General features: G+C 55.6%; 1 protein-coding gene across 1 annotated transcript; it reads right to left on the reverse strand.

Moving 5' to 3' along the window:
* Positions 1-161: 161 nt before the first annotated feature.
* On the reverse strand, positions 162-9,515 carry E2F1 (E2F transcription factor 1). The gene is made up of 7 exons (XM_023626374.2): positions 9,123-9,515; positions 4,361-4,451; positions 3,787-4,006; positions 2,781-2,933; positions 1,919-2,033; positions 1,602-1,824; positions 162-1,477 (listed from the first exon to the last, which is right to left on the reverse strand). The coding sequence occupies exons 1-7, from the start codon at positions 9,381-9,383 to the stop codon at positions 1,230-1,232; spliced, it is 1,311 nt and encodes a 436-aa protein (XP_023482142.1). The 5' UTR covers positions 9,384-9,515; the 3' UTR covers positions 162-1,229.
* Between the last annotated feature and the right edge of the window lie 4,064 nt (positions 9,516-13,579).

Consider the following 13,579-nt stretch of genomic DNA (forward strand, 5'->3'; position numbering starts at 1 on the left):
ATAATGAACCCTACCTTTCTTGGGGCTGTGAGGCTCAAATGTAATGAATCCAAGCAAGGTCAAGGAGAAGGGAAGTAGAGATCCAGCATTTTCTTGGCAACCTTGACCTCCCCTACCCCCCAAATTTGCTCCCCGTTCACAGACCCAAAACCTGGCCCAAACACCATCAAAATATTTATTAAAACCAAAGCAGGAGAGAACAGAGCTGTTAGGAAGGCAAATCAAAGTGCAGATTGGAGGGTGGGGCAGAGCAAGAAGTGGGGTGGAGGGGGGCACTTCAAACGCCACAGGAGGAGCCCTGTGGTCTGGGCTGGGGGGAGGCCCTTCACCCACCCCTCTTGCCCACCCTGTCAGTGAAGGTCCCCCACTCACCTCTCCCATCTCACATCCATCCTGGGGGGCAGCTGGGGCCCTGCAGTGACCCCTGGGGAGGGACTACCCCCTCAATCCACCCATGGCTGTCAGTTGGTCAGTCTGTCTCCCTCCCTCACTTTCCCAATAAATAAACCGCTCAGGCCTCAGCTCCTTCAGAGTGGGGCAAAAAACAGCTCAGGGACCCCCACCCTCGCTCAGGGGTACAAGGAGTTGGGGCATCAGCCCCACATCCCTCCTACCCTTTGCTGGTGCCCCAGGCTTGCCAAAGAGGCCTTGATAAATAAATAACGCTCCATTAAAGCTTCAATCAGAAAAACCTTTAAGACGACAGAAGTGCTCTCGCTGTCCTGCAAACAAGCAGGCCAAGGCCTCGCCACCCGGCCTGGTCAGCACGCAGGATTCTGGGGGCAGGTGGCCACCCTGGGCCTCGTGGGGCCCCTGGAGCAAGGAGACCAAAAGTGCAGTTAGAGCCCCCACCACGCGCACACATGGACTCATGCACACACACGTGGACACACTGGGGCGTGTTCTCAGTGCACGCGCAGATGTGTTCACCTTCATTCCCCGGCACATGCACACACACATGCTCACACACCACTCACCCCGTGTACACACATGATGGGTGTTGGGTGCATGCACATACACACCACAAACAGAATCCTTCCCTTCCTGGCTTGCTCAGCCTCCTGGCAGTAGCCAGACTCCAGAGCTAGAAGCTTCTGGAGACAGGGGAGAGGGGTATAAATTAAATGTTTCCAATTGGGCTGGGAGGACGGCCAGAGGCAGGGGCAGGGGCTCCAGGGCTGTAGAGACAGGATGGGCACCTCAGGAGGCCCTGGCCCCCCTCAGCCCCATCAGAAATCCAGGGGAGTGAGGTCCCCAAAGTCACAGTCGAAGAGGTCTCTGATGCCCTCACCCTCCTCAAGGCCAAAGTGGTAGTCAAGGGCCTCGTGGGGGGGGGACAGGCTGATGAACTCCTCAGGGAGGAGGCTGGAGAAGTCCTCCCGTACATGCTCCAGGAGCGAGTCAGCCGCCACCAGCGGGGACAGGCGGTCCTCGTCCACAGGGGCCCGCAGGCCGCCCATCCGGGAAAGCAGAGGTTCTGGGGAGACGGGGGAGCATCACAGGCCGGGGACGCCCCGGCAGGGAGGGCAGAGGGGGCTGTCATGCCTGCCCACCCACCTGGGAGAGGGGCCCCTGCCCCGCCCCTCCCGCCCTTCACCTACCTTGCTCCAGGCTGAGCAGGGACTGGCTAGGATCCGTGGCAGGGGATGAGGAGGGAGATGATGGTGGTGGCACTGTGGTGGCAGGATTAGCTGCCCTGTCCTCCTCCCCAGAAGCTGTCCCTTGGGACAAGGTCTTCCCGGGGCTGATCCCGCCCGCGCTCTCCTCAGGGCACAGGAAAACGTCGATGGGGCCTTGTTTGCTCTTAAGGGAGATCTGAAAGGTCTGGGCGGAGGCAGCAGGCAGGGTAAAGTGAGGCTCAGCTGACCACCATCCCAGCCTAGCCTGTTCTGGCGGGGCCTGGAGTCCCAGGTCTCACCTCCGAGGAGTCCACGGCTTGAAGCTGGGTCTCAGGAGGCGCCTTGATCACCATGACCATCTGCTCTGCAGGGTCCGCGATGCTACGAAGGTCCTGGCAAGTCACATAGGCCAGGGTTGGTGGAGTCAAGGATCATATGACTTTTGACTTCTGGGGGCCACCCACCCCAAGAGCTCATAAGGCAGAGCCCACACTTGCCTAGTCATGGCTGTCCTCTCCATCCCCCACCCCAGGGCCTGGCACATAACTAGTGCTTGAGCCTATCTCATGCCCTTGAGCCTCAATTTCCACATCTGTACAATAAGACCATTCTACCCATCGAATCCCAAGGTAATGATGGCTGCCTTCAATAATTTCATGTAAATTACTTAACATAACTCAAGGTGTGGTGCTGAGGATTTATTCTGAGCCATGACCTCGCTGTCAATTAGTGGCTGTGTCCAAAATTTACAAACATAATTTGGGTATTCACTTAAAAAGAAAGCTTATTTTAAAATAAAAGTTTAAAAAAAAAGTTTCTACTTTTGCAAATGAAAAACAGACAAAAACTTGCATCTCTAACCTTGAAGCTACAACCATGTACTGAGTCACTGTACTAAATAATGTTCATTACTGCTGGCACCATCTTTTCTTGTTCTAATTTGTGCAATTTCAGAATTGGATTATTTTCTCCTTTTACAGATGAAGCTGAGGCTCAGAAAGCTTAAGAAACTTGTCCAGTATCACACAGTGAGTAAACGCTGAGCCAGGACTAGCATCCAAAGCCAGAGCCCTCTCCTGGATCTAGGACCCAGGGTAGCCTCTCTGGTCCCACTTGGGTGGGGCACCCCCGACCGCTGCCCTCCAGGCAGTGCAAGGATATCGCTGGCTGTCAGTGTCCTCAGAAAGCAGGCGCAGCTGTGTGGTGCAGATGTGGATCAGGTGGTCCAGCTGCCGCTCACTCTCCTGCAGCTGCCGGAGGTCCTGGGTCAGTCCTTCAAGCCGCCCACCAATCCCTACTGCTGCATGGCTGCCTCTGTGGGGAAGCAGAGCGAGGGCTAGCAGCTCCTGGCCCCTCTGCCCAGGAGCCCTGACCCTCGGCATCCAGTCTGCTGCTGCCTCTGTTCTGAGGCCCAGGCAAACCCTGGCCCCTCTGGGTCTGGCTCCTCAGCTAGGAAACAGCAGAGGGCTGACAGCTGGGCTCCAAGTCAGACAGGCCTGGGTTTAAAGTCAGGCCTGAATCTGTCTATAAACACCCATGTGGCCCTCGCAGGGGGCTGGATAAGTAAATGATGGCATAGACATGCCACAGAGTACTCCACAGTTGTATAAAAAGATGAGAATACATTAGATGTACAGACACCAAAGCACTTCTAAGACTTGTTGTCAAGTGAAAAGAAAAAAAGAATGATGCAGAATGGAATGATCTACCAAAAACTGAGAAGGTAAGATGTGTTCAAGAGAGGGGAGGACGACGAGCGGGGAAAGAGGTGAGAAGGAACAATAAAAGAATTTACAGGAATAAAAGAGTTGTGTTAGAGCAGCCCGGCAATGGCAAGAGAAGTCAGAATAGTGGTTACCTGGGGGTATGAGGGGTGGGCGACGACTGGAGAGGGACCTAGAGAACTTTCTGGCATGCTGAAAATGTTCTTTATCTTGATCTGGATGATGGTTACCCAGGTGAACAAATATGTACAGCCACACTGAGGTGGATACGTAAGATCTGTGAACTCTCCTGCACCCATCACCTCGGGGAAGCCACCTCTCCTCTCTAAACCTGTATCCCCAGCTCTAAGATGGGGACGCAGGCAGCCACAGCATCACTATCAGCTTCTCCAGGCTGGCCCAGCCCTGGCCTCTGCCCACCCTCCCGCTTGGCTGGTACCTACAGCCACTGTATGTGGTTCTTGGACTTCTTGGCAATGAGCTGGATGCCCTCGAGGACGTTGGTGATGTCATAGATGCGCCGTTTCTGCACCTTCAGCACCTCTGCCGCCCAGTTCAGGTCGACAACACCATCAGCTGAACGGCTCAGCAGTTCCAGGAAACGTTTGGTAGTCAGATTCAGCGATGTTTCATAGCGTGACTTCTCCCCGGGGGATTTCACACCTGGGGGGGCCAGGCAAGGCAGGGTCCCTCAGCACCACCCCCACCCCCAGCTGGGCCAGCCTAGGGGTGGGGTGGGGCAATGGCTTCTTCCCCTTGGTGAGGCCAAGCAGGGAGGCCCTGTGGCGGCTGCCTGCCAACCACAGCATTCCTCTTCCGGCCGGGGAACTCCCTACCCCCCAGGGCCTGGGGAAGCCATGCCAGGCGGCCACTCCAGCTACCCCTTGGGGCCCCCAGAGGCCTGGCTCAGGCCCAGGCCTGACACACCAGAGATTTAGTTTCCAAGCACGTTTGTCTGTCCACACCCCAATCTGGGCCTGGTCAGGGGGGCTGCCCCAGCCTGTGCTCCTTGGGTACCTTTTCCTGGGTGACGGCCTCTGCCCCGGGTTGGCCCGCTGCTCTCAGCCAGGTATTGATGGTCTGTTTCCAGGTCCAGCCTCCGCTTCACCTGCAGCAAAATAAATGGGAGGATGCCCAGTAACCAGGAGAGTGAGGCCACAAGAGACCCGGCTGAGGGCTTGGTGCTCCTGGGCCACCCCAGCCTCAGTTTCTCTACCAGTATGCCTAAGTGTGTGAGTGAGGGGCAGATCCTAAGGGACACAATCCTACTGCAGGACAGAAGACTCAACTGGAAGTCCCAGTTCCACCCCTACCTCCCTGGGGGCCTGTGGTAGTTTGCCAATTTTTTGATACTCCTCCTTTCAAAAGATGGAGCCTAATTCTCCTCCCCTTAAGTATGGGCCAGATCCGGTAACTTGCTTCTAATGAACAGAATGTGGTGAAAGTGGCGGTGTGTCACTTCTGAGACTGAGTCCTCGAGACACTGGAGCTTCCTCCTTGTTCTCTATATTGGATCACTTTCGGGGGAGCTCATTGCCATGTCATGCAGGCACTCAAGTGACCCAAAGGACAGGCCCAAGCAGCAAGGAACTGAGATCTCCTCCCAACAGGACCATGGGTGAGCTCAGAAGCAAATCCTCCAACCCCAGTCACACCTGCTGTCAACTGGAGCCCGGGCCAACATTTTGGCAGCAACCTCAGAAGAAACTGAGCCAGAAGCACCCAGCTAAGTGCCCCCTGACTTCCTGACCTACAGAAACTGTGTGATAATATATGTTTGTTGTTTTAAGCCATTAGGATACAGGTCCCTTGGGCAAGTCGCCGACTCTCTCTGGTTTCTGACTATCTGTGAACAGGACAGCAACTGGTGCTCATCACGCACTTTGCTTCCATTAGATCATCCCATCCTAGGGACTGGCGGCACACCAATGGCCTCGCTTTACACATAAAGCAACTGAAGCCCAGAAAGGCCCAAGGTCACACGGCCAGGAAGTGGCAGACCCAGCATCCCCGCCCAGGATGCCTTGTGATTTAGTTCACACACTCGAGGAAGATTGCCCTGGCAGTCTCACGGGCATCTCAAAAGCATCCTGATCAAAACTAGCCCCACCCCCTCAGCCCCGCCCACTGTCCTCCTCCTATCTAGTGGCCAAGAAATCCTGTCACCACAGCCACTACCACCTCCCACCTGGACCATTTGGCAGTCTCCCCACTGGTCCCCCTGCCTCCATCTGTCCCCTTCCACCTTAGTATCCTCATCTGCCACCACTTCTCCACATGAACTTCTGTTGAGACGTGTTTTTTCATAAACTTGTGCCTCTGAGCCTTAGCCCATGCTGGTCCCTCCCTGCCTCTGCCTCCCACCCTTTGCACCTACTCCTTCCACCCGTCTGGGCAGGCACCTTGCCTACCACTTAAGACTTTCTGATCCTGCAACAGAGACTGTGCCTCTTCTCCCTCTCAACTGCCTCGAACCCAACCTATTCCCACACTGTCTCTCACTACAAATTTCTGCAGATGTGTTTCACCCAGAAGCCAGGGAGCCCCTCAGAGGTGGGCACTGGGTCTCAATAACCTCTGCACACAGTGTCCAGCACAGGGCCTGGGCACCAACAAACGTTTGCTGCATGAACCTCCCCACGTGCTGGCAGACCTGGACACTCCCTCTCACACACACATTCATGGGCTCCCTGAGGGGACAGAAGAGCTAAGCTGGGTGCTTCCTCTGAATTGAGCACCATGCTAAGTAACTGCTTCACCAGCATTCATCACCAAACCCGCCAACCACCCTGCAGCGGGTGCCATGATGATCCTCGCTTCCCGAGGAGCCTGCACCTCAGAGAGGTCACACAGACTGAGAGGTGGAGCCCAGATCTGAACCAGAGTGGGCTGGCGCAGAGCCCAGTCCAGAAGCCAGATCCCCGCGAGCCCATCAGAATGTACCCCTCTCCAGCCCCGCCCACGGACTTGTACCCTGGCATACTCCTGCCAACTGCACCCCTCGCCTCCTCCCTGTTCCCCAGGCCCTCGCCCACCGTGAAGGCAGGTCAATGCCACACGCTAAAACAAGGGCTCAGGCAGATGGATGCCACGGCAAAGACCCCAGCAGGGGCCCTGAAAGGCAGGGATGAAGATACACAGAACACTGGTGAAAAAACCTGATGACTCAAAACACCCATCCACAGGAGGGGGCCACAAAAACTGTGGTTCATCTAGCCCCGGGAGTACCAGCAGCTGTCAGGGACTGAGGCAGGTCAATGCAGAATCCTCTCCAAGACATAGTGACAAGAAAAACACTGTTATAGGGAAATGCATTTATATGATCCTTTTTTGGATTAAAAAACTCATGCAATCGTTTTTCTCTGATTCAGTTTCTGTTATCACAGAATCCATCTCAGAGGTAACCTCTGTATGGGGGGGGGATGGGGGACTGATGCCTTGTCTGTAAAGTGTGAATGATGCACTGTTTGAACGTTGAAATAAAGGAAAAACTACAATTTTTAAAACTTTAGAAAAGGAAAGCTGTCATAACCACCCCAAAAAACAAAACAGAACAGGCTTAGGAAAAGAAAACAAGGAAAAATGGATGGGGCTGAGACCCCGCCCCCTTCAACCTTCGTCTCTTAACTTTTTCTATAGTAAATGTGTACTACATTTAGTTTGTTTTTTAATAGCCATGACAACAGGGTAGAGGTGGAGAGGAAGGGCCAGAAGGAAGGGCTGAATTGCACAAAGCCTTGTATGCAGGAAGTGCTCAATGAATGCTCACTGGTGCAGAAGCTGACCCTGCAGCTTGTTTCAAGGACTGCCCCAAATGCATGCCAGTGCAGAGGTCGGTGGAGGTCACAGCTCATACGGCCAGTGGCTACTCACAGGTACAAGAGTTGGGGGGTGTTGGAGGGCAAAAGCTAGGCCCCCACCCCTACCCACTGGCAGAAAATGCCCACTAGCCCCTAAGTACTGTGAAGGCAGAGGCTCCTTACTTGCCTCTGTGCCTAGTACTTCATGGGCACTCACAAAGTCAACAACTGTTGAATGAATGGAATGCTCAGGCCCAGTGAGGCTGCCCCTGACACCACTGGGGGTGGAGCAGAGGGCATGTCTCCTCAGCCCAGTCTCTGGCAGTTCCTCTGAGCCTGGAGCTCAGCTCCCTGAGGGCAGGACCCACAGCCCTGGGCCTGTAAGTACTTGTCAGACAGCTAAATGGAGGATACTTGTCCAGGGCCCCAAGCTGGTACCTGCAGGGATAGGCCATCAGGGTATGGGAGACAAGCCAGGTGACCCACTCCTGGTACAATCCCCCTCCCCCTCACTCAGTAGGAGGAAGGGCCCCTGAGCTTCCTTCAATCTCTATTAGCATCTATAGGAGGCAAGGCATCCTAGCAGTTAACTAGTTGGGAAGTTTGGACTGGTCCTACCACTCACTAGCTGAAGGACTAGGGAAGGTTCCAACATCTCCAGGCCTCAGTTTCTCTATCTGTAAAAGGGGAAGGTTGCCGAGAGGGTTAAATGAGTTAACTGGGTAAAGTGCTTGGCACAGAGCCTGACACACAAAACAGTCTCAAAACAATAGTGGCTGCTATTGTTATTATTATTAGCATCTTGGTGATTCCGGAAGGCAGCAGTGGGCATGGGGCCAATGAGGTTGGGGGAGCCTTGTCTGGATGCCTCAGGGACCAGCTGCCACCCAGGCCCCCATCAGCAGTTGGGCAGCTTCCATCTCCCTGCGCAGGGCCCTGCCTCACCCCTCCTACTTGCTCCAAGCCCCCTGCTGAGACCCCTCCTGCCTGCCCCACCTTCACCCACAGGCTGTGCCAGTCAAACTGGTCTCCACACCCTGTCCCGCAGCCCACAGGTCCAAGCTCCAGGCCTCCACTCCCTTCTCCCCCTGCAGTTCAGCTGCCTCTTCTGGGCCCCCCAGTCTGACCTGGTCTTGAGCCTCTTGCTGCTCAGGGAGCACTTTATCAAGGCATCTCCCAGAGGCCCAGCCTACCCAGTACTTCCACAGGGGCCCAGGGGTCTGCCTGCCTGATTAATGAGGCTCCATGGCAACCAGGCCCTGGGCGGGTGGAGGGTGGCAGATGGAAGGACAGGCAGAGGGAGGGGATCAGCAGCTGGCCCAGCCACCCCGCCCCTTCAGAGAAGGCCTCCCAGCCAGGAGGCCTGTCCCCAGAGGCCCAGAGGGCCAGGCCTGCACCTGGCAGTCAAGCGCTGAGGCAGGAAGGAGGGTCTCCTTAATGGCCCTTCAAAGGTCTGGCCCCAGGATGCCCCCCTTCACTTCCCCAAGCAACCGTGCCCACCACCCGGCCACAAGCTCTGGTCTGAAGCCAGCGGGCCTCAGTTCAAATCCCAGTCTCACCACTTTGAGCCCTGTGATGGGGGCAAGTCGCTTCCCCTCTCTGAGCCTCAGTTCAGATGGGTCACCGAGCTCAGAGCGTGGTTATGAGTTTTAGCTGGCTCGAAGTTCGCCAGAGGCCTGACAGGCAGTCAGCGCCAGGTGAATACACGTGGGCCATTATTATCTGAGTCTGACCCACGCGCGGCTCCAGTGAGGAAGCTGAGGCCCAGGGCGCAGAGAAGCAAACAAGGACTGGCCCGAGGTCACCCTGCACCCCGGGGCGGGGCCCGGAGGCCCAGCCCAGGCTCGGCACCGCCCAGCCCGGGAGCCTCAGCACCCCCTCCCCCGCCCCCGCTGCCTTCGGGCCAAACACCGCGCCCCGCCTGGGTCTGCGCGGGGGTCCTGGCAGCGCGCTTGGCCCAGAGTCCCGGGTGTCCGTACCGGCGGGCGGCCGAGCGCGGGGCGCGGCGCGCTGGGTGTGGGCCGGGGCGCCTGCGGCGTGGCGAAGAGCAGCAGGTCGGGGTCGCGGGGGCCGGCGGCGGGCGCGGCGGGGCCGGCTGGGGCCGGCGGGGCGCTGGCGTCCTGCGCGGTGGAGATGATGACGATCTGCGAGGAGTCGAGCAGCCGCAGCGCGCCGGCCCCGAGCAGGGCCTCCAGCGCCGGCGCGCACGGGCCGCCCGCGGGGGCCCCAGCTACGGCCATGGCGCTCACGGCCCGCGCGACCCGGGGGGCAGGCGGCGGCGGCGGCGCGGGCCCATGGCGGCAGGCCGCGGCGAGGGCTCGATCCTGCTCCGCCCCCGGCCGCCGCTGCCTGCAAAGTCCCGGCCACTTTTACGCGCCAAATCCTTTTTGCCGCGAAAGAGCCACGCGCCGCCGAGCGCTGCCACCATTGGCTGGCCGGGCCGTGACGGAGGCGACGGCGACCGTGCCCATTGGCTGCAGCGCGCCGGACCGGCGGCGGGGGGCGGGACGGGGCGGCGGCGCGAGGCGGTGCGGCCAATTGCGGGACGGGGCGCGCGCAGGCTTTGTCGGGGCGGGGCCCTGGGCGGTCGCACTCCCCGCCCCCAGCCGCGAAGGCCTGGGCTCGAGGCGTGGTGGCCCCGCCCCCGCCCCGACACACCTCACCTGCTGATCCGTCTGGAGACCTTTGGGACTGAGCGTCGCTTCTGCACCTCTCACCATCAGCAGACCCCACGTGACCCTCGGAGTTCCCCACCACAGCCACCACCTGTAGCCCCAACACCCTCAGCCCAGATTTCTAGAAACCGCCCCTCTTTTCTAGGTTCTCAGGCCCACCTCCAAAGCCCCAGCTACATCTCCCATCCTCAATTTGCCCAGCCTCTGCCCTTTCCTTCCAAATCCTGCACCCGCCCTACCTTTGTCACCCAGAGCCCAAGTAGAAGGGGGATGCCAGGAGTGGTGGAGGGACGTCTGGCCTAATACAGTTTGGGATTTTCCTGCAAGACCCGTTTTAGCTGGAATCTCTTCCATAGCCCGTACACAGCTCCTGCTTGAACTCATTCATTCAACAAACTTGAGAGCCTGCTCTGTGTCCCGTTCTTGACTCCTGGCCCTCAGGAGCTCACAGTTTAGGGGAACAGAGAGGTAACAAATGTTTACTACACGATGAGGAATTTCCACCGTTAAACTAACTCCATGTTAGACCTCACAAAGGGAGGAGGTGAGGGTGCTGAGCATGAAAATGCATTTAATCCGGAGGCCCTGGGACCTCTCCATCAGCCATTTCTCATTGCTCAGGTCAGCTGATTTGACCAATATTGTCCTCTCCTCTGTGCCAGGCCTTGTGCCAGCACTGAGGGCAAAGATGTGAAATTGATAATTTCTACGAATTTGTGTCATCTTGTGGAGATGACCCACGTGAAAAAAAGTAGCTGAGACACAAACAAGAATCAAGTCCCTAGGCCCAGTATATACATCACCTCCTCCAGGGAGCCCCCCAGAGTCCTCCATTGCCCGATGCTGCCTCTGTTCCAGCACTGACCACACACTTGGTTTCTCCATCTACTTCCCCTACCAGACTGGGAGCTCCAGCAGGGCTTCTTCCCACCACTGGCCTGGCCCAGAGCAGGTACTGAGAAGGGTTAGGAAAGAAACCAGAGGCTCATGCCACAGGCCACCTAGAATGCAACAGGGAGCCCTGGTTGTCCGAGAGTAGTCCTTAGGGCCCTGGCTACAGAATCACCTGGGCTCTTGTTAACTCTGGGTGCACCCCAGCCCTGCCAATTAAGAATCCCCAAGTGCCCGGCAATCCACATTTTCACAAGCAACCCCTCCCCCCCATTCCAGGTAGTTTTTCTGTACTTTCCCATTTGAGAACAAAGTGGTATACCTGTATAACCAAAACGTGTGGGACAGCCTCAAATTCCAGCCCCTCGAGGGTACTTCTCAGCTTCAGTTTCCTCATCTGTAAAATGGGCACATAGCCCTGGCCCCTTCCGGGGTGCCGTGAGGATGAAAAGCCTAAGGGATCTGAAGGGGTTTCATGAATTATGAGGTGGTTTAGGAAAGCAGTGGGAGTTTCCTAAGCAGTCTGTGAAATTACTTGCTGCAAATCCTAGACTGTGTCAACCCTGGAAGGGACCACTGAGACTATGCAAGCTTCTTGCTGCACAGATGGGAAAACTGAGGCCCATTCGGGGGTAGAGACCTGTGAAGCCAGCCAGTGATAGAATCAGGCCTACACTGGATTCCTATCCCTGGGGCCAGCCTGTCACTCTCTCCTCCCCAGTGAGAGAAGCTCCTATTGGAATGCTAGGTCTCATCTGAAATAACCAAGCCAGACCCTGACAGAGGGTGAGAGAAGCCTGCAACATCCCCCTTCCAGATGGAGATTCCTTCCTCCACATCTTCCAAAAGCATCTCAATAACAGTAACATTCACTTTTGTAAAGCCCTCTCATATCCAATAGTCACTCAACAAACACTTATTGAACACCTGCCATGCGCCAAGCACTGTCCTGGTTGCTGGAAGACAGATACTGTTATTATTGCCCCATTTTATGATGAGGAAACTGAGTCCCAAAGGGCGTGAGCTTCCCTAGCAGAGGAAAAGGCTATTATGCAGGCTTGGTGAAGCTAAAGCCAGGGGTTTTTCAGAGCCCTGCCCTCCCTGAAGTATTCAAGTCCACAGCCTCCCAGGTAGAAGCTGGTGCCCTCCTTCCCACAATCCCTCCTGCCCTGCTGCAGCAGAAAGGAGTGAAGACCAGAATTCCTGGTGTGAAATCAAGGAAGAGATAAGGGCCTTCTGTATCTATTAATACCCACTCAAAAGCAGCAAAGGCCTGAGAGATAGGGTCCCTTTGGCCCCAAGCCTGGCAGATCCTGATAAGGCCATTTTCAACATCAACAGTTCTCTTGAGGCTGGGAAGCTTCCAAAACATCCACAATTACCAGGCAGCCACTTCCATTGATGATCTCCTTTCAACCTGATAATCCCATAAGTGAAGGTTGTTTATCCACATGGTGCAGGAGGAAGGAAGTGCAGCTCAAGGTCACAAAGCAGAACTGAGATGGGAACTTGGCCTGTTTCAAGGCAAAGCCCAGGAGGGCCTGCCCTCATACCCCGTCATCCTCCGTAAATACCCCAAGAGCCAGGCTTGGGGCTGTCAAGATTATGTGTGGTTTCCCAAAGGTACTAGGGTGGAGAGTGGCTTACCGTCATCACCACCTCCACCAACCCCTTACCGTAGAGGAATCCAGGGGCTGGAAGCTCCTGGGCCCGTGATCCTGGCCCTGGAGACGCTTTTCCCTCGATTCTTGCCAAGAGGCAGGATGGTGTAGAAGTGATAACATGAGCTTCTAAATCAAGTGGATGTCAACAGGAACCTTGGTCTGTGTGACCGTGGACAAGTCAATTCACTTGCTTGAATGAGCCTCACTCATTCAAACCACAGATATTTACTAACCACCTACTATGTGTCAGCATTGTGCTAGGTGCTGGGGAGATGGCTGAAAGCAAAACAGACCCAGCTCTGATACCTGGAGATCACAGTCCAGTGGGAGAGTCAGAATTATTTCTACGTACCTGCACAATACGCTAATTAAGAAGTTTGACAAATGACACAAATAATTCAAAGGTATTTATTCCACACACACCACCTCCCTAAACATACATTCTTAGCTTGAAAAAAAAAAGTCCCCAAACATGAAGTGCCTAACTGGGAGAAATGATTCTGTGGTGACTTAATTTGATTAAGGGGCACAGAGAAAGCCATTGTTGAGTTCTGGCAGAGGGAGGCGGGGAGTCTGATGTCTGCAACATCATGGTTGTCTCGAATGATCCCTCGTTGCTACACTGAATTCTCCCTTTGACTGACGGTTTACAGTCCCTGGAGACGTTCTGTCGCCATGCCAGTTCCGGCTGTGTCTGAACACAGCCCTCCCTCCCCATCTGCGGCTAACGCAGGGGCAAGCCTTGGAAGTCAGGCAGACCCCAACTATGTGGCTTGGCTAGACGACCTTGAGGAAGTGATGTACCCTCTAGAAGGGCTTTGCTTGCCCCATCCACAGAACGAGGGGCAAAGGCTCCTTTACAGGATAGATGTCAGGGTTAATTGAGAAAACAGGACCAGCAGAGTTCTCAAACTGGCCCACAGGTATGATTTAATTTGCCTACAGAGTATTTTTTCTGAATTACGAATTCGTTACAAATTTTTTTAATTGGGAAATACTATATAAAAATTCAAATATTACTGTTTCTTTTAAAACTAATATCTGGCAATACTAGCCAGGCCATCATGGTGCTAAGCAGTTGCTGTCCCCCATTTAGCCAGAGCCTTGACCCTCCAGGCCATCAGAGTTCCTGCCTGGCTTGCCTCCCTCAGTGACCTTACTTGCCCTGCCACTCCAGGTTTCTGAGTCTGCAGTCCCTGATGCCTG

The sequence above is a fragment of the Equus caballus genome, chromosome 22 (genome assembly GCF_041296265.1).
Source record: "Equus caballus isolate H_3958 breed thoroughbred chromosome 22, TB-T2T, whole genome shotgun sequence".
Classification (NCBI taxonomy): Eukaryota; Metazoa; Chordata; class Mammalia; order Perissodactyla; family Equidae; genus Equus; species Equus caballus.

Coding starts and splice junctions, on each gene's coding strand:
- E2F1 (XM_023626374.2), bottom strand. CDS start 9,383: ATGGCCGTAGCTGGGGCCCCCGCGGGCGGCCCGTGCGCGCCGGCGCTG. Junction 2,034..2,780: donor GAGGACACTGACAGCCAGCG/ATATCCTTGCAC, acceptor GACTCCACCAAC/CCTGGCCTATGTGACTTGCC. Junction 1,825..1,918: donor AAGCCGTGGACTCCTCGGAG/GTGAGACCTGGG, acceptor GCCTCCGCCCAG/ACCTTTCAGATCTCCCTTAA.